The sequence below is a fragment of the Macrobrachium nipponense genome, chromosome 15, assembly GCF_015104395.2.
Source record: "Macrobrachium nipponense isolate FS-2020 chromosome 15, ASM1510439v2, whole genome shotgun sequence".
Classification (NCBI taxonomy): Eukaryota; Metazoa; Arthropoda; class Malacostraca; order Decapoda; family Palaemonidae; genus Macrobrachium; species Macrobrachium nipponense.
This window is the reverse complement of record NC_087208.1, coordinates 64,794,409-64,819,625: the sequence shown is the minus strand read 5'-3', so window position 1 is coordinate 64,819,625 and position 25,217 is coordinate 64,794,409. Positions and strand designations below refer to the sequence as shown.

Genomic DNA, 25,217 nt, shown 5'->3' with positions numbered 1-25,217 from the left:
CATACACCCGCCACCCAGCGGCGGGTAGGGTAGATCACCTGACCTACCTGTCGCGTTTGCCGCGAGTTTTGAATTCTGTCGTAACGTCAGAGACGTAAGCTAAGTATATATCTGACAGGAAAGTTCATGTACAAAAATATGATATTGTAATGATACAATTAAGTTTGTTCATACTTACCTGGCAGATATATATATAGCTGTATTTTCCGAAGCTGTATTTTCCGAAGTCCGACAGAAATTAAAAAACTTACGACACACGTAGTGGGAGCCAGGTGGTTAGTACCCATTCCCGCCGCTGGGAGGCGGGTATCAGGAATCATTCCCATTTTCTTTTTATTCATAATTTTTATTTCCACTGTCTCCTGAGGGGAGGTGGGTGGGTACTTAATTATATATATCTGCCAGGTAAGTATGAACAAACTTAATTGTATCATTACAATATCATTTTGTTCATGAAACTTACCTGTCAGATACATATATAGCTGAATCCCACCTTTGGTGGTGGGAGTAGACAGAATAGAAGATTTTAGGAAACATATATATGCAGATAAATGATATCTTGATTCCTTACCTGTTAGCATAGCTGACTTCGTGGTTACTGCCGCGTAAGTCTGCTTGTGCTATTAGAGTTGCCAGCGAGGTAGAGACCTATATAGCTGGTGCACTCAAGATGATCTGTCAACGGGGGCGTGACCACGATGTGACTAGACCATTGACCATACAATGAGGGCAACGAAGTAAAAAAACCACCTGGCCTAGTCTACCAAAGGTATACCACTAAACTAGACTAAAGAAGGGAGATCCGCCTCGGGCGGTCAACCCCACAACCAAAAAACACACACAATTAAAAGCTCATCTAACCACTAAAGGAAAGGATGAGTGCTACCTCCTGCCCCCCACCCCCAAAACAGTGTCTGCAGCGACGTATGGTCCAAGCGACGAGCAATGTTCGTATGTCGCTTTCACCTCCCGCAGGTAGTGTGAAGCGAACACCGAGTTGCTCCGCCAGTATGTGGCACTCAAAATGTCACTGAGTGCCATATTTCTGTGAAAGGCTATCGAGGTCGAAATAGCCCTCACCTCGTGGGCATTCACTTTCAAAAGCTTCATGTCACTATCACTACATGTGGAATGAGCTTCCTTAATGGTGTCTCTCAAGAAGAAAGAAAGCGCGTTCTTTGACATGGGAAGATCGGGCTTCTTAACCGAGCACCACAAGTTGCCCGAAGGTCCTCTACAGTCCTTCGTTCTGTCTAAATAGAATTTGAGAGCCCTGACAGGGCACAGGACTCTCTCTGGCTCATTACCCACGATCTCTGTCAAACCCTTGATTTCAAATGTCTTGGGCCAAGGGTTGGACGGGTTTTCGTTCTTTGCTAAGAACATAGGGCTTAAAGAACAAACCGCATCAGAGTTCTTAAACCCAACATGCTTGCTTATAGCCTGGATCTCACTAACTCTCTTCGCCGTCGCAGAGCAGTTAGAAAAAGTGTCTTTCTTGTAAGGTTTTCTAAGCGAAGCTAAGTTGAGAGGTTCAAAATTACTGGACATCAAAAACTTTAGAACAATGTCTAAATTCCAAGAAGGGACTCTTGGTTGAGGTACCTTCGAAGTCTCGAAAGACTTAAGAAGATCATGAAGGTCTCTGTTGTTGGCTAAGTCCAGTCCTCTATGCCTAAAGACTACAGAAAGCACACTTCTGTAGCCTTTTATCGTAGGCACCGCTAAGCGAACTTCATTTCTCAAGTAGAGAAGGAAGTCTGCGATCTGGCTCACAGAGGTAGAGGTGGAGGAAATGTCTTTCTTCCTGCACCAGCTCCGGAAAACAGCCCACTTGGATTGGTATACGGCAATAGAAGAAGGTCTTCTTGCCGTTGCGATTGCTTTCGCCACTGGTCTTGAAAAACCCCTCGCTCTGGCCAACTTCTGGATAGTCTGAACGCAGTCAGACTCAGAGCGACGGGGAGGTTTTTGTGATACCTCTCGAAGTGGGGCTGTTTGAGTAGATCTATCCTTGGAGGCAGAGTCCTCGGAAAGTCTACAAGTAAAAGGACATGACCTCTGTGAACCAGTCGGTCGCTGGCCAGAAGGGGGCGATGAGAGTCATCCTCGTTCCCTCTGATTGCCGCGAATTTTCTTATTACTTCCCTAGGATCTTGAACGGGGGAAAGGCATTTACGTCTAGTCCCGTCCAGTCCCAAAGAAGGGCGTCTACTGCTACTGCTCCTGGGTCTAGAACTGGTGAGCAGTACAGCGGGAGTCTCGTTGTCCTGGAAGTTGCGAAGATGTCTACGAGAGGACATCCCCATAACTTCCACAACCTCTGGCATATTTCCTGTGATTGAAGGGGTCCACTCCGTCGGCAGAAGTTGACCTTGTCGACTGAGCAGATCTGCACGGACGTTTTCTACCCCTGATATGAATCTCGTCAGTATAGAGATGTCGTGTGCCTTCGCCCATAACCAGGATCTCCTTTGCAAAGGAAGAACAGGGATCGAGAGTGGGTTCCTCCCTGTTTCTTGAGGTATGCCAGGGCTGTGGTGTTGTCCGAGTTGATCTGCACCACATTGCGGAAGACTTCGTTCTGAAAGAACTGGAGCGCCAGATGAACTGCTGCCAGCTCCTTGAGGTTTATGTGCCAGGACACCTGTTCCCCTCTCCAGGTGCCTGACACTTCCTTCCCCCCCAGTGTTGCTCCCCACCCTGTGGAAGACGCGTCGGAAAACAACACTAGGTCGGGGTTCTGAAGCTTGAGGGAAAGACCCTCTGCGAGCTTCAAAGGGTCGGTCCACCATCTTAGATGTTCCTTTACCTCTTCCGATAACACCAGAATCGAATCCAAAGTGTTTTGGTGCTTCCAATTGTCGGCAAGGAAGAATTGAAGAGGTCTGAGGTGCAACCTCCCTAGGGAAACAAACTTCTCCAGTGAGGAAATGGTCCCCAGCAGACTCATCCATTCCCTCACCGAGCATGATTCCTTCCCCAGAAAGGTTGACACTTTGCTTAGGCAATCTAGTTGTCCGCCCCTGGGACGGAAAAGCCAGAAAAGCCACTGAGTCCATCTGAATCCCCAGATAGACTAAAGACTGAGAAGGGGTCAGATGTGACTTTTCGAGGTTCACCAGAAGCCCCAGGGACTTCGTTAACGACAAAGTCGTGTGAAGGTCCTCCAGACACCGGTCTTTCGAGGAGGCTCGTACGAGCCAGTCGTCCAGGTAGAGAGAGATCCTGACATTGGAAAGATGAAGCCACCTCGCAATGTTCTTCATCAGTAGGGTGAATACCATGGGAGCAGTGCTGAGTCCAAAGCAGAGAGCCCTGAATTGAAACACTTTTCCTTTTTTCAGGACAAACCGCAGGTATTTCCTGGACTGGGGGTGGATGGGGACGTGGAAATACGCGTCCTGGAGATCTAGTGAAGCCATCCAATCCCCCGGTCTCAAGGCTCCCATCACTGACTGAGGTGTCTCCATCTTGAACCTTTGCTTGATGACAAAGAGGTTCAGGTTGCTGACATCGAGTACCGGTCGCCATTCCCCCGACTGCTTTGGCACCAGGAACAGTCTGTTGTAAAATCCGGGGGAATTCAAGTCGGAGACCTGTTCTACGGCGTGTTTCACGATCATCTGATCTAACAGATCGTAAAGCACTTGTTGCTTTTCTCCCCGATAGGAAGGAGACATGTCCCTGGGTGTCGTAGACAGCGGGGGTGGTTTCAGGAACGGGATCCGGTAACCCTTCTTTAAGATGTCCACGGACCATTTGTCCGCACCTCTCTCTTTTCCCAGGCTTGCGCAAAAAGCTGAAGCCTGGCTCCAACCGGTGACTGAAGGACTTCTGCTTCACTTCTTGTTCTTGGCCAGCGCCGTGGCTCTGCCTCTGGAAGTGCCTCTTCCTCGAGGGGCTGGTCTCGAGGAAGAACTACCTCGAAAGGGCTTCGATTTCTTGAGAATCGAAACTCCCGAGGACGAAGGAACCGCAGGTCTCCTTGAAGATTGTGCGAGGAGATCTTGCGTGGCCGGTTCTCCTGTAGACTGGTCGCAATGTCTTTTACCATAGCCTGGGGAAGAGATGATCCGAAAAAGGAGCGAAGAGCAAGTCTGCTTTCTGTGACGGAGAAACAGATTTCGCTGTAAAATTGCAAAACAGGGATCTCTTCTTCAAGAGCCCTGTGCAAAAGTGAGCTGTAAGCTCCTCCGAACCATCTCTGACGGCCTTGTCCATGCACGACATTACGCTGGACAGCTCCCCCAGACTAATCGAGTCGGAACTCCTAGACTTGGCATCCAGAACTCCCAAACACCAATCTAGAAAGTTGAAGACCTCTAACGTCCGAAAGAGGCCTTTAAGGTGGTAGTCCATTTCCGTAGTAGACCATGAAACTTTCGAAGAGGACAGGTGAGACCTCCTCGAGGCATCCACAATGCTGGCGAAGTCTCCTTGGGCTGACGAGGGAAGTCTAATAGCCTAAACGTCTTCTCACCCGGTCTCATACCAAATGCCAGCCTTCCCACTAAGTCTCGAAGGTGGCAGGGCAAAAGAAGTCTTTCCCTGAGACTTCCTTTTCTCCATCCAGTCATGGACCTTACGAAGAGCCCTCTTAGTTGAAAGGGACTTCTTCATCCTAACGAATGCCGAGACCTTGTTGATCTTGGACGAAGAAAGTTGTGAAGGAGGAGAGCGAGGAGCTTCCGGGTGAAACGTCTCTCCAAACTCTGATTGAAGAAGGCGGGTCAAAACCTGGTAGTCGGAAGAGACTGCCGCCAAAGGTTTCTCGTCATCCACTTCAACCGAAGCGTCACTAACCTCTGCTTCCGACACAGGTGAAGTTGGAGGCAAATAGGCTGGACCAAGACTATCTGGTCTAAGTTTCCACGAGGCGCGTTGCTGTGAAGTGGAAGGTAAAGCTGACTCATTAATAGAAACTCCGGTCGTATCTCTAAGACCCGGAGCAACTTGCAAAGACTCATCACAAACAGGTGGGAGGCGACGAAAACTCCACATATCTTCGTCCACCCCGAGCGTCCGCTGGCGCACACCTGGCGTCCACTGGCGCACACCTGGCGTCCACTGGCGCATACCTGGCGTCCACTGGCGCACGCCTGGCTGCAACTAGCGCGGGATTGGCGTCCACTCGCGCGCTGCTGGCGTCCGCTGGCGCACGCTTGGTGTCCACTGGCGTGCGAATGACATTAACTAAGGCGCGCTTAACATCTCGTGCGCGCTCTGCTTCCGCTGGTGCACTCTTAGATGCCACTGGCGTTCGCTTGGCTTCCGACCGAGCGTCAGGAAGGAACTTGCACCGAAGCGTTCACGCAAGTATCAAGCTCTCGCACCGCAAGCTTACGAGCGGGTAATACCGCTTCTGCGCGAGCAAGAGCAAAATCTCTTGCACGGCCTCCAGAGAGCCGCTGGGGGAGTCGCACGAACTCTAGCAGGCGAAGAAAGTGGAGAGATAGACGAGCGAGGAGAGGGAGAGGGAGACCTTCTAGATCTCTTCACAGGCAGACGGTCACCTTTCCTCCTGGGGACGTGGTTGCGTCCCTTTCTTAGCAAGAGCATCAGCAAGCTGTTGCTGCAAAGAGCGCAGGATCTTCTCAGTAGGAGAGGATTCCTTGTCAGGTGACGGGCTGATCCTGTGAGAAGGCGAGGGGCGAGGGGACGCCTTCTTCCTTCTCCCAGAAACTGCCGTAGCACGCGCTCGAGAGCGACTGGGGCGCTCAACAAAGTCATCATCCGATGACTCCTTACGCTTCTTCTGTGGCGGGAAGGCTGCGAACACACTCTCAGGCGATGATCGCCTCTCGAGAGCCAAAACTGGACGTGAAGCGTCACGATCACCAACGCTCCTTTTCAGCGGGCGTGAAATAGAATGAGAGCTCCACCCCTTGTGCGGGGAGGAAGCCTCTGAAGAAGAGAAACACTCTTTCAGGAGGCGTGCACGCGCACGCTCCTTGGCAGTCTGTGTAACGTCAACAGATACTGCCGAAGGCACGTCAGATCGGTGGGTCGTTGTTCCCCGTAACCCTCCCTGCGGGCTTTTCGAACATGCCCATCTCGCCCTGAAACCTGGGAGTCCGGCAGCGGTCTAGGCCTAGAGGCGAAATGGGGCCGATCTGACGCACCCTCCACCAACGAAGGAGCACTGTCACTGCACTTTGCACCTTCACTTTTGCCTTCTAAGGCGAGCACTTTAGATTCTAAATTACGAATCGACTTTAAGATAAGTGTAAGGGTATTACCCTCTACAGACACTGTTTCAGGGCCCGAAGGCAACACTACAGGGTTAGGAGTAGTGATTAAAGGAGGGTTAGTAGGAGAAACATGAACTTCCTGCCGTTTACCTGAAACGCTCCTGGAGGAAGACCTCCTTAACCTATCCCGTTCAAGCTTACGCAGATAGGACTCATACGCTCTCCATCCAGAATCAGAAAGACACTCACATTCCTTGCAGCGACTTTCATACATGCAATCATGCTCTCTGCAACTCTTACAAAAAGTATGAGGGTCTACTGAGCTTTGCTTTCAGTAGCCTTACCTCGACCAATCACTCTTGGTACAAAACCTGGCGCTAGCCGAACTAGAACCAGACATCTTATTTAAAGAGAAATCAAGCCAAAATCAATCAAATCCACAATTAACGTGTGCCTAGCCACCGATCCAAAAGTCAAGATACCAAAAAATCAAAAAGGGGTACTTATAGTAGCCAAGTTTCCTAAATTCAAGACGGAGGTGCTGAAAACTGTGTTTACAACACCGGCGACAGAAAAATTATGAATAGAAAATGGGAATGATTCCTGATACCCGCCTCCCAGCGGCGGGAATGGGTACTAACCACCTGACTCCCACTACGTGTGTCGTAAGTTTTTTAATTTCTGTCGGACTTCGGAAAATACAGCTTCGGAAAATACAGCTATATATATATCTGACAGGTAAGTTTCATGAACAAAATGGAATATAAGGCACCATCAACTACTTGAACTTAACATATCAAAAGAAGAAAACATTTTTACTCTTCAATGTTTTATACATGCCAACACTCCGACAACAGATTTACCCACGAATACAGGGGTTGCTTGTCCACACTACAATAACCACAGTTATTTTAATGGCAGTTGCTGAAATCTAGAAGGTACACTTCATCTACCAACATAATAATCACAAAATAAGGGATATTATAATTGCATGGGATTATCTGAGCTTTTATAAACTAAGCGACAAAATTATCTAAATACTGAAATAATTTCCTTACAATGCAATTCTGCATACACTCAAATGTTAAGGAGTAATCGCTGCCTAATATAAAATCCACATCCAATGGAAAAACAAAAATCTACAGAAACAGCATGAACAGTTAATGGCACTGGAATTATTCCTTAATAATGTATAAAAAATAAAATATAATCTTTATGTATTTTTTTACTAAAACAGAATGCAAATTTCATGGCACAAATTATTCTACATAAACGTTGACTTAAAACTAAATATCTAAGACCACTAGATCTCAAGCAACCTAATGGTAGTCAGAAGATAACTGATCATTTAACTCTACCATGCAAACTTATATTGAATAGCAGCTTCAACAATGAGGCTTACTTGACTTACTTGTGGCTACTGGCATTGGTGGTTTGTTCTTATTTGTATTAAATTCTAAAGGAGCGTCATTTGTGGCAGGATTTACGTTTAACTGCATGGGCCCTATCATTCCAGGGCCCATGCCAGGTCCCATTCCTGGTCCCATTCCCATGGGTCCATGTGCCATCATTCCTGCTGCTACTGCATTTCATGAAGAAAAAAACACAAAATATTATATATGAAGAAAACTTTCAGTTCATGAACACACATATAGGCACATCTATTTGGCAAATATAATTTTCAAATCTTGTAAATGTTTCCCTTTTTCAGAACATTTATTCCTAGGTCTAAGGGCTAAATTCAGAATTCCAAATAGGTTGTCAGTGGCAGTTAACTAGAAAAGTGAAGCTGTCACCAGTGGGAAATTAACCTTATCTCAACCACCACCTCTCTTCAATTTGGTGATTTTGCAATGTCTAAAGGTAATCAATAAGGAGGTAGGAGGAAATTGCTCATTTAATTTTTCATGTCTTCACTAAAAGTATAAAGCATTTTTACAACGATGAAAGTATAAACAAGAGAACTGCCCAATCGGCTTGGATCACAGCTACACACAAGAAATGTAAATTGAGATATATGATTCCTGTAGAAATAATGTACAATATAATCCACTGTAGATTATTCATATATTTTGTAACAGGCCTATTCACGAACTGAAATTTGAACAGAGGATTTTAGTCTTATAACATAAAAAGACTGACAGTAGACAAATTACTTTCACATCAAACAATGGGTATGGATATTGTACAGCACATCCTTGAAGAATGACCACAATACTGGTTCATAAGAATTCCAATAAAAAGGGAAAAATTACGATAAATGGAACAAACTGTCTGACTACCAGCACAGCCTTACTGAGAAAGCTTCTAAGCAGCTGTGGCTGATGTTTCTTGAGATGAAACACCTTCTAAGGAAAAGGCAACAGTCATTTCCAAATTAAGCATGATAAAGCACTTGAACAAAATTATGTAGAACTCCCCTTAACCACAAGTTGATTAAAGTACATACTGTGATTTACTGCATACCCCACCAAAGACTTCCTACCAAGAAGTATACGCACATTTGTCTAGAGGCGTTTATATAGTTGTGATTACTATGGTATTACATGAGTAACATTTCTTGGCTCTCACAGGATTCATCCAAAAGATTTGCTTATAAATCCAAGACAGATGAAGGCACAGATACAAGAAATTTGGCAGCTAAACAAGTGATAAAAGGGAAGGGATAAGCGTGAAAAAAAATAGTAAAATGTAATACAACTGGGGCAAAAGGGATGCTGTATATAATCTTTAGTACATCTACACTTTACCAACAAAGCAAATAAAATTGAGGAAAATGCCACAAGAACAAAATCTCAAAAAAATCTTTAAAAAATCTTGAGTAGAAAGGAGACTAAGCAAAGATTGAGATACACCTTTTTCCAAGAATTCAGGTGCCCGTTGAAGAAATTTGAGTAAAGAATACCTTTTGATTCCAATCTCATGTCAGAAAGACCTTGATAGAAGCCATGGAACTTTAAAGGCAGGACATTCTGGGCAATACACATACAATTTGAATCACTCACATCAGTTGTCAGTTTCCTCTTTTACTTTCACCTTTTCAAGCAGGATGAAGGAATCACACAAGGCAGCAAAATTCAACAAAGACCAACAGTTCTGATCAAAAGGGAAGCTAACGGATGGAAACTGAGTGAAAGATAAAAATTCAATCCCATTGCTAAATCTCTCATTGGGGAGACAGATGGGAAATCAGCAAACTACTTATAGACAAGAAAATAAGAAATATGAGAACATAAACTCAAAGTTGAAAGTAGCTGAAGCAGCCAATACCTTTAATAATACATATAGTACTAAGAAATGGTCTAAATTATATAAGCCCACACTTGCAAGATCCCACACCTGCACATAACAAAACTAGCAGCATCAGAAGCAGCCTCACTGAAACTGAATTGGTCTTAAAAAATGAGATGAAAAGACAAGGACGAATTTCAACAACTCTGAACACAACTTCAGGGACATTCTCTACTATACAAGAACTAGTCATAACCATCTGTAGAACTAATAGCATATCTACTGCTCTAGTTCTCACTGAACTGAACACTTCTGCAAAACACTAGATGAACTACTAGAAGATAAATCAAAATTATGTTGTATCTCTCCAGAATCTGATCCAAAAATCTGATGGAATATCAACCGAACATTTCTAGATAAGAAATAAGAAAAATACAGAAGCTACATTAAAATTTGCATGCTGCTAAAGCAACCAGTCTCAATTACTATAATAATAATAAAACAACAAAGGGCTGTCAGTCATCTCTTAATAAACAAACTTGTCAAGAGATGGAGCACCTGTCGCTCAGTCACTTCTTTGGGCAGTAGTTTTTTTTTTCTTTATTTGGAGGTAATGAGTGAAAATGTCAAAATTCCAATTGTTAACTACCAAAGCAGCCCTCCAATGACCATCTTGTAAGTTATAATTTTCTTTGCATTTGTTATTTTACTACTGGTATTTTATACAAAAATTATTTTGCATGTCCTATTTTATGAGTTTGTATATATAATTGTGCATAGGTATACAACTATTCATGGATGCTCATTTTGTGTTGATATATACATAGTATTTGCAGAATCCCTCTCTGATGTATCTCTTACAACTGACAACACCTCTGATATATGTCCCGAATGCTGATGGTTGCTTGGCCTCTTATCGACCAATTGATGCTATTCTTGCTGTTAGTTCTTGGCCAATATGCTCTTACTTTTACCAACTCTTTTCAATGAATGTATAGACGCTGCCCATTGTGAATTTGTCAGAGAACATTGCTTGCTGTTTGCTCTAGGAATATCTTACCTATAGTGTGTTTTGACTAAGTGTATTGCTGCTGCTCCATTATAATTCACAGCTCATTAACATTCTTTAATAATCATATGTGACTTTTGTATATTTTGTACGATGAGATGATATATATTTGTCTAAATATATGTATAATATCTTCAATTTTTTCTGACACCCAGTTTTGACCCTATATTAATGGCTCACCAAGCACCAAGGTCAAATCTCTACCTCCTCAATCCAATATTTTGAAAAGGGCACATTTCAAGATTACCATTAAACTGTCTCACAAGACCAGTAAATCACATCTTCACTCTGACATGGTTTAACCAAATGACTCTTTCTTGAATGAGAGAGGAAATTTAAGCAAGCAGGCTAAACAGGTTAAACTTTAAGCAGTTGGACAGTGATGTGGAAATGACCATAGAGAATAAATGAAAAATCAGAAAGTCATGTTACTGTTGTCAGCCAAATGAATGCTGCTAAAATCCCTTAGGATAACCTATAGTGTACACTCTTTAATTAATCAATTTAACACAAGTCCATAGCATGCAAAGATGGAAGTTTTTGCAATGCTGATCAAAGAGCTCAGTTTCACAAGAGTGGAGAATTGAGTCCTTGCTTGTACATGATTCCACACTGCCAAACCTCACTCAGTTCTACTAACAGGGAGAAGAGCCGAAATGCCCTGTGGGCGAAAAATAGTCTGCTCACCACAGTAATAGACAGCAACCTCCAGATCAGAAGCATTAAAATGAAATTTTCCATAGCTCAGCCACAACCCCAATAACTAACATCAATGCTTAGTTATCAGGGTCAGTGTTCCCAACTCTATTTTAGATGACTCCCCTCAGCCACCTAACCAAGGCTGCAGTTTGGGAGAGAAGCATACAAGGTCACCTTCCTGGCCATGAAAAGAATGGTAAAGGTGCAAACTAAAGCAGAACACTGTAATGACTCATATCACATTCTTAATAATGAAGACAGCAGACAATAAAAATGATATTGTTAAACTACAATAAAGTTTTGTACATACTTACCTGGCAGATATATACTTAGCTATAGTCTCCGACGTTCCGACAGAATTTCAAATCTCGCGGCACACGCGACAGGTAGGTCAGGTGGTCTACCTTACCCGCCGCTGGGTGGCGGGCGTATGAACCAAATCTACTCTCCAGCCAGATTTTTTCTCTTTCACCTGTCTCCTGAGGGGAGGCTGGGTGGGCCATTAGACGTATATATCTGCCAGGTAAGTATGTACAAAACTTTATTGTAGTTTAACAATATCATTTTTGTACATGAACTTCCCTGCCAGATATATACTTAGCTGATTGGCACCCTTGGTGGAGGGTAAGAGACAGCTAAAGTAATAAGGAGAGATAAGAAACAACTGATGTTGTAGGATATAAATAACCTTGGTTCTTACCTGTTCAGGCAGAAGACTTCATTGATATTATCTCTGAGTCTGCGTTGCCTGGAGAGCTACAGCTAGGACGTGACCTGATGCTGAAAGACTCTCGGATCTACCACTGGGATATGTGATCCCTTTGTGTGGTAGAATCCAAGTCGGATCCTGTTAAAGGGAGTTCGTCCCTATCTTAACAGGTCCTAACCACTACTACTGCAAGGAGCCACACTCATCAGACCACCTAACCAAACTACTAAAGATTAGTATTACGACCTAAAGAGATGCCTTCATGCATCCTCCTTTTAAGGCAACCAACAACAACAAATACAAGGGGGAAAAATTTATACTACTAAACAGGATGAGTTCCAGCTCCCTGCCCCAGCACTGAATCCGCAGATACGTACGGGCCCAAGGCGAAGCATTTTTCGTAAGTGATTCTCACATCACGTAAGTAGTGAGGTTTTCGCGAACACTGACTGACATCTCCAAAATGTTGTCTCCATCAGATTTCGCACGGACATATTCTTGTTGAAAGCAAGAGAAGTTGCTATGGCTCTTACTTCGTGTGCTTTCACTTTAAGAAGCCTAAGATGTTCTTCTCTGCAGGATCCGTGTGCTTCTTTGATGAGGCTTCTCAAGAAGAAGGACAATGCGTTCTTCGACAATGGACGAGTAGGCTCTTTTACTGAACACCACAGGACCTCTCGGTTGGCTTTCAGTTGCTCTTTTCTTCTAAGGTAGTATTTCACCATTCTCACTGGGCAAAGAGTTCTCTCGGGTTCTTCTCCTACCAAAGAAAGAAATAACCCCCGAATCTCGAAGTTCTTGGGCCATGGACTTGATGGGTTCTCATTCTTTGCAAGAAAACCAGGAAGGAAAGAGCAAATGAGAGAGTCCTCCTTAAAACCCACATTACCATCAATCGCCTGAAGCTCACTCACTCTTCTGGCGGAAGCTAGAGCCATCAAAAACAGAGTCTTCCTGGTAAGGTCTCTGAATGAGGCTGAATTAGGGGGTTCAAACCTAGAGGACCCAAGGAATTGGAGGACTACATCCAAATTCCCGCTAGGTGTCTTAGGATACTGCATTTTCGTTGTGTTAAAAGACCTAATAAGGTCCTGTAGGTCCTTATCTTCCGATAAGTTGAGGCCCCTGTGCCTGAAGACATTCGCCAACATACTACGATAGCCTTTAATCGTCGAAACGACTAAGCCACATTCTCGTCTTAAGAATAAAAAGAAGTCTGCAATTTGATTCACAGAGGTACTGGAAGAGGAAACGTTATTCCTCTTGCACCATCTTCTGAAGACATCCCACTTCGATTGGTACACTCGTAATGTGGAAGACCTCCTCGCTCTAGCGATTGCCTTAGCAGCTGCTGACGAAAAGCCTTTCGCTCTGACCAGTTTCTGGACAGTCTGAAGCCAGTCAGACTGAGAGCGGGGAGGTTTTTGTGGTACCTGTCGAAGTGGGGCTGTCTGAGTAGATCGCTCCTTAGAGGAAGCGATCTTGGAAAATCCACTAGCCATTCCAGCACCTCTGTGAACCAATCTTGTGCTGGCCAAAGGGAGCTATCAAAGTCATCCTCGCGGAATCTGACTCTGCGAACTTTTTTAAAGTCAACCCCAGAATCTTGAAGGGGGGAAACGCGTATACATCGAGTCCTTTCCAATCGAGTAGGAGAGCGTCTATCCCTATTGCTCCTGGATCCGAGATGGGAGAGCAATAAGATCCAGTCTTTTGTTCTTTGAAGTTGCAAACAGGTCTAAGAGAGGCCTGCCCCACAACTTCCAAAGGCTCTGGCAAACATCTTGGTGCAGAGTCCACTCTGTGGGAAGGACCTGATCTTTCCTGCTGAGGAGATCTGCCCTTACATTCCTTCTTCTCCCTGTACGAATCTGGTGAGAAGTTTTATCCCCCTTTCTTCTGTCCACAGAAGAAGATCTCTTGCTGTTTCGTACAGAGAGAAGGAATGCGTCCCCCCCTGTTTCCTGATGTATGCCAGAGCCGTGGTGTTGTCCGAGTTTATTTGCACAACTGCTCCTGTCACATCTGACTCGAACTCCTTCAGAGAGCAAGCACACGCTATTAGTCCTTTCCTGTTGATGTGCCAGGAAGACTGGTCCCCCATCCATGTTCCTGACACCTCCTTGGTTCCCAGAGTCGCCCCCCAACCTGTTTCCGACGCATCGGAGAACAACACCAGGCTGGGGTTCTGGGATTGAAGAGGCAGTCCCTGCGAGAACTTGTCGGGATCCGCCCACCATGCTAACTCCTTCTTGATTTGAAGAGTAATTGACAGGGAGAACTTCAAATCCTGAGAAGGACGACTCCAAATTCCGATGGAAGAAAGAATTGGACGCGGTCTCAGGTGCAACCTTCCTAGGGAAACAAATTGCTCCAGTGAGGAGAGCGTCCCCAGCAGACTCATCCACTCCCTCACTGTGCATACTTCTTTCCCTAAGAAGGTTGTTACTTTTTCGAGTCCCCGGGCTATCCTCTCCTGTGACGGAAAAGCCCGAAAACTCAGAGAGTTCATCTGGATCCCCAGATAAACGCCACTCTTGAGCGGGAATCAGACTTGACTTCTGCAGATTGACCAGAAGTCCTAAGGAATAAGTCAAATCCAGGGTTTTCTTCAAGTCCTTCAGACAACGATCTCTGGAATTGGCCCTTATAAGCCAATCGTCGAGATAGAGCGAAATCCTCACCCCTTCTAGGTGAAGCCATTGTGCCACATTCCTCATGATGGCCGTAAAGACTTGGGGGGCCGTGGAGAGGCCAAAACACAGGGCCCTGAATTGGAAGATTCTTCCCCCCATCATGAATCTTAGAAACTTCCTCGAGGAAGGATGGATTGGTACGTGGAAGTAAGCGTCCTGTAAGTCCAAGGACACCATCCAGTCCCCTGGACGGAGTGCTGCTAACACCGAGGCAGTGGTCTCCATCGTGAACTTCTTCTTTTCGACGAAGAAGTTCAGGGCGCTTACATCCAACACCGGTCTCCATCCCCCTGAGGATTTCGGAACTAGGAACAGGCGGTTGTAAAAGCCTGCCGAAAGATGATCTGCCACTAGTTCGATCGCCTCCTTTTCCAGCATCTGATCTACGCTAGTCGGAGGGCTTGATTCATGATGGGGTCCCTGTAATCTGGCCGTCAACTCCCTCGGGGTATTCGTCAAGGGAGGCCTCGAAGAGAACGGGATTAGATAGCCCTTCCTCAAAAATTGACAGGGTCCAGGCCTCTGCGTCTTTCTGGGCCCAGACTTCTGCAAACTGTAAAAGCCTGGCGCCTACAGTTGTCTGAAGGACTTGAGTCTTACTTGGGAGGTTTGATTGACTTCGTAAAAGTCCTCCCTCTTCTATTTGGTTTCCGACCTCTGAACGAAGAGGATCTAGAGGTAGATGCCCCTCGAAAGGGTTCCTGAGAGGTCGGCTTAGCTTTCTTGTCTTAGTCTGGAAGGTAGGGCGCGGCTTCCTTGCAGACTGCGCTAGAAGGTCCTGCGTAGCTTTGGCAGAGAGAGAGAGCCTTCGAAATGTCTAGAACCAGGTGTTTAGGAAACAGCTGTGTAGAGAGAGGGGCAAAAAGCAAAGACGATCTCTGAGCATGTGAGACCGACTTTGTTAAAAATGAGCAAAATACTGATCTTTTCTTCAAGACCCCTGCTCCAAACAGTGAAGCTATTTCGCTGGCCCCATCTCTCACCGATTTATCCATACAGGATAAGACACAATTCAAATCCTCCGGAGAAAACGTGTCCGGTCCTTGAGTTTTCTTGGCTAGGGACTCCGAGGGACCAATCGAGAAAGTTGAAAACTTCCAAGACTCTAAAAATGCCTTTTAGAATGTGATCCATTTCATTCATTGCCCACGTAGTTTTGGCCGAATTCAAAGCTGATCTTCTAGTGGCGTCTACTAGTGCCGAAAAATCTGCGTCAGCTGAAGACGGAAGGCCCAGTCCCAAGGGTTCTCCTGTCTCATACCAAAATCCTGTCCGTCCTGAAAGCTTCGACGGAGGGAAGGCAAACATTGTTTTCCCCGCTTCTTCTTTAGTACGCATCCATGAACCGAAACTCTTGAGCGCTTTCTTCATAAAAGAGTCGGTTTCATTCTCACACACGAAGATCCTTTCGTTGCTTTCGCTGTGGAGAACAACGAGTGTGGAGAAGGAGGAGCAGTAGGGCTCAAAGACTCTCCGAACTCCTGAAGGAGAAGCTCTGTGAGCTTCTTGTACGAAGAAACTGTTGCCGAAGTATTAGTTTCTTCCTCAGAGGCTTCCTGGTCTTCTTGAGGAGGAGAACGGGGATGAGGATCCTTATGAGAATCCTTAGATGATTTCCTAGCTGGGGTACAGTGCGATGAAGGAGACAAACGTCTTGAATGAGGAGAAGATTCCAAAGTAGAAAGGCGTACAGGAGAACGACGAGTTGTAAAAGAAGGACGCTTATCCGAAAATTCTTGTCTAAACTCGCATTCCTTCCTAAATGCAGACAAACTCTTAACAGCCAAAGAGGAAGGACTCCTTTCTCTAGAAAGACCACGTCTATCCCTAGGGAAACTACGAGAGGGAGAGCGCCTGCTAAGATCCTGGCGCCGATCGTGAGGAGAGCGGCTACTAGGCGCCGAGCGCCTATCTGTCACAGGGCGCTTAGTGGAATCCTGGCGCCTACCAAGCGGCGAAACGTTGCTAAAAATAGGGCGCCTTTCAGGAGCAGGGCGCTTGAGAGGCTCTTGATGCCTACGAAGCGGAGAGCGGCTGCTACGCTCCGAGCGCTTAAACGAAACAGGGCGTTCTGCGAGATCTTGGTCCTTACCAAGGGAGAACGTCTGTAAGGCTCCGAGCGCCTAACAGAATCAGGGCGCTTGAGGCGTTCTTGACTTCTAGCAAGAGGAGACCGATCAGGAGTAGGGAGTCTCGAGAACGAAGAGCGCCTACTAGGAGAACGAAGCAAACGAGGATCAAGGTGTCTTTCTCCAGGAGAACAGCTACTAAACGAATGACGCTTAACCAGGAGCAGGGCTCCTACTAGACTCTTGATGTCTTACAGGGGAGGAGCGAACTCCATGCGATGAGCGCCTACCAGTCACGTTATCCGACGCCCGACTACAGTAGTCGGAAGGAGAAGTGCGCCTACTTTCAGAAGGGCATTCCCTAGGTTCTCTGAGAAGACGAGGAGAAGAAAGATGAGACGGAGACGACGAACCAAGTCTTCTATGACCTGAGCGACTCTCTCTTCTTGCACGAACTCTAGAAGAAGGAGAAACAGAAGGGGCTGAGCGTCTACCCGAGGCAGGAATCCGATTTGAGGAAATATCTTCATAGTTCCAAGGAGCGCCTATCCGTCGAATGGCGTCTCGACACCTCCGAGCGGGAGTGGTGTTCCTCTCGTGAAAAGTTACGATGTGTAGAAGAATCCTCAAAAGAAGGAGAACGCCGATTACAAGGAGAGCGCTCTTCCGACGAAACGCGCCTCGATCTCTTGATCGGGAGAGACAAATCCTTCCTTCTACGCAATCTCGATGCCAAGGAGTCCGCCAAGGCTGTGATCTGAGCTTGTAGGCCCGCTAGCACTCGAGAAGGAGAGTCCCCAGGATCTTCTTCCGAAGCAAGCTCAGCGCGAGGCGCGGGAGAAGGAGGGCGATCTCCGGATCTCCTAGGCTTCTTTGCTTGCAAGGAAGCTACATCAGAAAAGTCTTCTGGGCTGGACGCTAACGTACTGAAGGGAGCCTCCGCAGCCCTCTTCAACGGGCGTGACGCCTCCTTAGAGCTCCAACCACGCTTCGGCGAAGGAGAAGAGGATGACGAAAAACACTGGCGAAGAATATTCTTCTTCTTACGATCCAAGGCAGCCTGGGAGCGAACTTCAGGATCTGCCGAGGGACGCCTGACCGGTGGGGGCTCTCCCTAGCCCTCCTGCGGCTTTCGACCTTTCCTTCCTCCACTGGAACTGGGAGTCTGGAAGAGGTCTAGGCCTGGAGGCACTAAGGAGCCGGTCAGACGCACCCTCCACATCACTGGGTACACTGCACTTATCATCACTGACACTCTTACCTTGATCAGTACGAAGATTCTTGTCTTCCTTAGAACACAAGGAAGCTTTTGAGGCCGCCGCCTCCGAAGACGAATCTACGGCTTCGGTGTGGGGAGCAGGAGCTGAGACCTGGGAGGAAGGTTCTAAAACTACATTAATGTTAGTTTCATTCTCACTCATTCTCGACCTGCTCGAACTCCTTGAAGAAGCTTTACGTACCCTATCCCTTTCAAGTTTCCTAATATAAGAAGAAAGAGCCTTATATTCATCTTCGTTCAAAAACCTCACACTCTTGACACGGGTTACTAAACGAACATTCATTCCCCCTACATTTAACACAGAAAGTGTGAGGGTCAACCGCAGCTTTCGGTAACCTCACCTTACATCCATCGGTCACACATACTCTAAACAAAACCGGAGTTTTGGAAACAGAATCAAAATCAGACATTCTACAGGAAAATCCAGCGCAAAGTCAATAACGGTCCACAATCAGCGTATGCCAAGCCAACATAGAGCGAATACGTCACCAAAATGTCCAAATCAATCTCCAGGCAAGCGAGAAATGAAGAATATATCGGAATGAACCGACAACAGTTGTTATCGCTTCAGCGATAGAAAAAAATCTGGCTGGAGAGATAGATTGGTTCATACGCCCGCCACCCAGCGGCGGGTAAGGTAGACCACCTGACCTACCTGTCGCGTGTGCCGCGAGATTTGAAATTCTGTCGGAACGTCGGAGACTATAGCTAAGTATATATCTGGCAGGGAAGTTCATGTACAAAAACTTAATATAGATGACTGACTAGTATTTCTAATTGTTGAAATTTGGATTAACACAGCACAAATCTAGAAAAGGCATGACCTACAACAAAATTATCACATAAGGATATAACAAAAATAAATTTAAATAAGATGATAATCATGCCGACATGAAAAAGTTGAATGTAAAAATGAATTACAGTAGTACCTTAAGAAAAAATGGTCCAAGAGGGGTGCTCCAAATGAGGGTAGCTTTACTTGTCTAGTTAACCCAAGGTAATAATACATATCTAATTTCTAATACATACTGGAATGAATCTACCTAGTGTCCTTACACATAAAATGAGTACAGGAAAAGTGAGTTGTGGTTTCATGTGAAATCAAGAACATTTAAATTACACTGAGTATGACACCACTCAATCACATCAAACAAGATAAAACAATGCATATCACACCAATATAAAATCCTACATATTATAGTAATTTACGTTTTAACAATCTGTTATGTGAAAAGAGACATTTTTAACAATCATTCAATATTGATTGAATGATTTAACAATCATTCAATCAATATTACAATAAGATTTAGCCAAGACAAAAATGAGAGAAAAGCCAAACTGAAAGAAGCAAAACTTACCACCAGTGGGGTAGTCTGCAGGCATAACTGGTCCTGGAGGTGGAGGCGGAGGTGGACCAGGGGGCCCTGTAGGTCCTGGTGGAGGAGGTGGGGCCATCATACCACCCATTGACATGCTGGATGGTCCCTGGCTTGTGGATGATGGAGTGGCCATTGTTGTGCCAGGGGGTGGACCCGGAGGCATTGGACGCATGGGTGGCGGCCCATCTGGAAATTTCAATTTTACTAAAGCTAAGCACTGTTAAACTTCTGTTTATCAATTAATGCAGACTCAACTGTCATTCTTTGAAATGAATTGTTATACCAGATGTCACTACTCATTACATACATAACTTATATATCCTTTAAAACTGCCCAATTACACTAAGCTCTGGCAATTTTGCAGTACCGTGAAATATTTTTCTCAAAACGGAAATGGGAACAATAAAAAAAATTATAATAATAAATTTAGGCTATACAAGACCTAAAGTTCTTACAACAAAATCAACATGCCTAAATGAAACCACAGCATATCAAACCTGATTTCTGCATTACACTCATATGACATCAATATCTCTGAGAGCTAGAATATCAATACACCAGACAGAGGAAAAGCACTACATGTTCTTCTCGACAAAGATTTTAAGTAGAAAATCTTGTTAGCCCTCTTTCTCTCTCATACGCTATATCTTCCTACTAATTACTGATCCTGCATTTTTCACTTTTCCCTTTAAAACTTATGGTATAGTACATGATGTAGTTCTTCCACACAAAAGACTAAAAGTATGTACGTATTTCTCTCTGTATGAGAACAGGTTTAAATTACTTATAGCACTTTCATAAATGGAACTGACACTTAAAAATAAGACTAACACTGCAAAAACTACAATTCATAAAGTAAAAAAACTGCACATATCAATGTATCAGTAAATATTATGAAGTTCATTTTCATATCTCTAGAGTCTCAAACTCCTCAAATATCTCTTCAACTTCAGAAAACAGTCTAGTGATCTGTGCACATTCATTATAAATAATGTTAGTTTCAACTATGCTAAGAGTGAGAAATCTAACAATTATTACATGCATAAGGAAATATCAAATGCATACTGAATTAAATTTCCTATACATTACTTTTAAGTTGTAAGAAGTAAATACTTCAATAGCCTCTTATAATATGTTACAAAAACTCTTGACCTACATTCACTGAACTTCTCTAAGTGAAAAACAATTTAAAGAATAAATTCATAAACACCCATAATTCAAAGAAAAACTTTAAACAGAAGATATGAAACTACATTAGTACAAAAAAAATTAATAATCACCATTTACAAGTAAAGGTGGGGGTGGGACATCAGCAAAAAATTGTGGTCGTTCATAAGCCAACTGAGCCACATCTTTCAGGATGTGCTGCATTCGTAATCGAAGGCGGTATCCAGTAACCTGGCTAGTTTCTGCCATAACAGAAAGCGCATCCCGAATAACGTCACCACTCATGATGCCAAACCAAGTATAGTCCTTTTTTGTATTTTAGAGATCCACAAAGCTAGTGATTATATAATATCCAGCACACAAAACACAGTTATAAAGTTATGCATAATAACAAGTTAGTCTTGAATGTTTCCCAGTCTCACTGTTTCCTATCAAATTAATGTTCAGAGTTGGAAAATCTGGAAATTTTCAAGCACTAACAAACTTTCTTCATTAACACAACAATAAAGCATTAATATCACCACTATACCAGTGAACACATTATAAGACAATTTCCTCAAAAGAAATAAAAAAAAGTTCTCTCTTCTCAGGACTAAGTGCACCGAGGAGCCACGAACAGAAACTGAAATTGCTACAGCAATGGAGGGAGTATTAAAAGCTTATACTTCTCCCCACATTACCTATCCCTATGGTTTACAGCAGCCTTGCAAGGTCATGGTGGTGGCACCAACATTACTCACCTACCACCCCCAACATAAAAAAACTACTAACCTCAGACAATGACCTTGCTACTAATTACGCATGGCTTTGCAATTATTTCTAATGAATTGACCTCAGAAAGATAATCGTCATTTTTCCTACTAGCAATAATCATTCACATAAATATCTTCTAAACAAAATTATGGGTTTGATTTGGAGTTCAACTTAATGTTCTTCATGTTCATAATTTGGAGTTCAACTAGGTCTTCATCATATTCATAAAACACTTTGATACAGCAAACTGTAAAATTACCTGCTTCAGCTTTCATTCAAAATGATTTGCACAGACATTTTATCAAGCTATGAGAATGCTGATAATAAACACTATCACTTTCAAGAAAACCAGGAAATATATCTAAAAATAGCACTGACAGTCCTCTAGCATATTAGTGAGAGAGAGAGAGAGAGAGAGAGAGAGAGAGAGAGAGAGAGAGAGAGAGAGAGAGAGAGAGAGAGAGAGAGAGAGAGAGAGAGAGAGAGGTTGTATAAAAAGTAAGGCCATGGTTAGTAGGCCAATGTCACTGCAAACATGAGCAATAGGATATGCACTTCCTCCCGCACCTACTTCCTAAAAGTGTATTTGTAAACTTTCCTACCGGCATTATTGCCAAACACTTCCTTTGTAGATAGTTACACATTATTACCCAGATATCAAATACAATTTGGCCACCAAAGGAAAAGTTTAGTCATATGGTATGCTTACCTGTATTAAGTAATATACTACCTTTTATTAAGACAAGTACCACAAGTTTGCAAAACACAATGATGCATAAAGTCAAGACCCCTATGCAGTCAGCCCCCATGATCTATAATTCCTGTCATTTGCATAACAATGAAACGACGGGTAATTTCAATCAAATGAAAGGAAGGTAATGTGATACAACAAACTCAGCTACACCCAATGTACTTCCTCTCAAGCTAACTGTTATTTGCTGTTAAATAGTGCATGAAATTTGTATCAGGAAGAGAAACAAACTCACTTGAGGAAACAAATTTATCCTTTTCATGCGTCACTTCACTTCTCTTTTATTGAAACCTTTTATTAAGATGGATGAGAACTAATACAAAGATAAAACTTTGTAGAATGAAATTTCATTGATCAAAACACTTCAAACAAGGAAAGAAATAGCTGGATACTATACTTTCTCTAGTTAAAATTATACAATAAAAGAGATAATAGTATAGGAAACAGTAAAATGAAGATAAAAATCAAAGTAACAGCAGAAACATGAGTTTCTACTTTTATAAATACTAATTAGAAAATAAGGCTAGAAAACTAAGGCTAGAACAAAGAGAACAATGAAAAATGAAACATTTTTAATCAATTTGTATTTTACATAGCTAACAAACCTGAGGTCTTAACAATAGGATAATCTTGCACCAGCTGGAAACTGGATAAAAACAATGAAAAGATTGTAACGCAAGGAATCTGTGACATCTGGCAACTCATACGTACACGAGGTGGAAGCTAGTCACCAACCAGGCATTGAATCTCATGACGCATGTCTTTCTTTGACCACCTTGGAGAGTAGCAGTTGCTTGCACTCTCCTTCCAAGCCAGTTGCTTTGTTTGCCCATGAATACCTGTGCATTTATTACATGATGGCAACTCTCTTCCAATTTTCTTATGATGTCTATAACCAGAATTTTTCACCTCAAGATTTCTAAACAACTTCAAATTGGGTATTCTCTTCCATTCTGAAGATGTGAGCAAGTGGTCATTCTATAGTAACTGACAATATAAATGATAAAATGTCAGTTTTTGGGCAGAAGCCTATACCTTAAATTTGTTCATTTATATATTCATTACTGTTTAGTGCAATAAAGTAAATCAGTAATAGCACTAGCATTCTATTAGTTTGCCTTGAATAAATTTCAAATATAACATTCTCTTTTCTTATAAAACAATGCTAGAGGATTTCAATGTTACTTTTGCTTCAAAAGTTTGAAAATTAAGGGGGATAAACTGTCACAGTTGTTCTGTGTGAATGTTATTATTGTATGCAATACTGGTAATATGTATAAACCAAGATTGATAATCTATCAGGTCGGACACTACGTATTTTCTTTGCCAACACAGGGAATTCAACTAGTACTATTACGTACTTTCTAGTCAAATTTGTGCCTAAGATTGCTTACCCACTGATTACAACAAACAGTATACTACTTATGTACCTTACAATTGAGAAGCAGAAATTAACAAACAATCTACTCTCCTCACCATGCAGTGCGCAAACAAGATGTCGACTATCAAAATGTCAACTGTCATAAAGTTAACACTAAATATCAATGGATTAAATGTTGTTAAGCAAAATGTCAAGGGTCATTACTTTTTATAGCTCAATGTACCAAATAGTGCCTTAAGCTGGAAAAAAAGAAAAAAAAGAATTTATGTAAATATTTGCTGTAAATTTTGCCAAAAGAGGAAACACTTCTGTGTACTGTAAAAAGAGCATGTCATTCTGTGACTAGTAATGAAAATTTAACAGTTACAATAAGTGAAAAATTTTTACAGAACGTACGGCTGTAAAGAAGTGACTATTTATTCTACCTCAAGGAATCTTCAGCTTATTAAAGAAAAAAGATAGTTTCATTTGTGCTCCAATAGGAAAACAGCTTCATGCAGTAGAAGCCATGATTCAAAAAACAAGTCTTCCTCTTATGTATTGTGTTACAACTCACAAAAATGAGAATACAGTGGTCCCCCCGTATTCGCGGGGATGCGTACCAGACCCCGCAGTGAATAGTTAGAACCCGTGAATAGTTGGAACCCCTATAAAAATGGTTAAAACATCCTATTTTTTTAGTTAAAATTCAAGAAAAACCCACTAAAAATGTTTATACCTGGTTTTTTAATATTATTGCAAAAAGTGCATTTTATGATGAAATTGATAAAAAAAACCCAAAAATTTGTGGATATTTTTCATAGAAAAATACCATGAATAGGCGAATTTTCTGCGAATAATGTGAGGAAACATTCCAGAGAGATATCCGCAAATGTGAGTCCACGAATCCGGAGAATGCGAATACAGGGGGTCCACTGTATATATGACAATATTCAGCTGGCTTAAAATTCATAACTTGTACTTTCCAGTTTCAGCATCACTATTTCTTTTAACATTCAGCCATTAATAGCATGAAAAAGTATTTCCCAGATGTTGAAGTCTATGGATTTTTTTTTTTTAAATTTTGGCCAAAGGTACAAAGATTGGGTTTGAAGCGTTGGTACTCATATGCTGAAATTGCAATGATCATACAAAAAACTTCAAGCACTTACATTTGTGCGACCAAATGACATACACATATGACTGTTTTGACACTGGCATCACCTCTTGACCAAACATATGATATGATTTACCAAGAACAAAATGAAAAATTTTCTAAATCAATTGCTTATAACCTCATACTTTGTTAGTTAAAACTCAAGAAAAACCCACTAAAAATTTTTATACCTAGTTATTTTAATAGTTTAATCACAAACTGTGCCTTTTATGATGAAATCTATGAAAAAAAATTGTGCATATTTCTCAAAAAAATACCGCAAATAGGTGAATTTTCCACAAATAATGGGGGGAAATGTTCCGCAGAGAAATTCGCGAATGTGAGAGTCCATGAATACGGGGGGTCCACTGTACACTTAGAATGCCACCATCTCTGTGAAATAAAGGACTGCAATAGCAAGACCAATGTTATTCATAAGCTACCATCTACTTGGGAGCTATCAAATTTAAACTGCCATGATTTCATTGATGGTGTATCTTTCTAAATTAATATTATCATGTTTGTTTCTAAATGTCTGAATGATATCTAAAGATATAAAAAGCCAAATAGATGGCTGTCAAAAGCAAAAATGCCAACCACACAATTCATATATATGTAAAGTCATGTTATCAATACTACAGTGGAACCTCGACATACGAAAGTCCCAACTTACGAAAAATTCAAGTTACGAAAGCAAATACAAAG

At 42.9% G+C, this 25,217-nt stretch overlaps 1 protein-coding gene across 2 annotated transcripts in view; it reads right to left on the bottom strand.

Annotated features, from left to right (window-relative positions):
- The window catches only part of LOC135195022 (ecto-NOX disulfide-thiol exchanger 2-like), a 200,809-nt gene that overhangs the window by 139,327 nt on the left and 36,265 nt on the right, over positions 1 to 25,217 (bottom strand). The window contains exons 1-3 of one of the 2 annotated variants that reach the window (XM_064221321.1): positions 20,606 to 21,088; positions 19,305 to 19,511; positions 7,606 to 7,776 (exon numbers count right to left, since the gene is read on the bottom strand). In XM_064221321.1, coding sequence (XP_064077391.1) covers positions 7,606 to 7,776; positions 19,305 to 19,511; positions 20,606 to 20,777 — 550 coding nt within the window. In that variant the 5' untranslated portion in view covers positions 20,778 to 21,088. Of the gene's footprint in view, positions 1 to 7,605; positions 7,777 to 19,304; positions 19,512 to 20,605; positions 21,089 to 25,217 lie in introns of those variants that run through there. The other variant, XM_064221323.1, reaches the window with a different exon arrangement.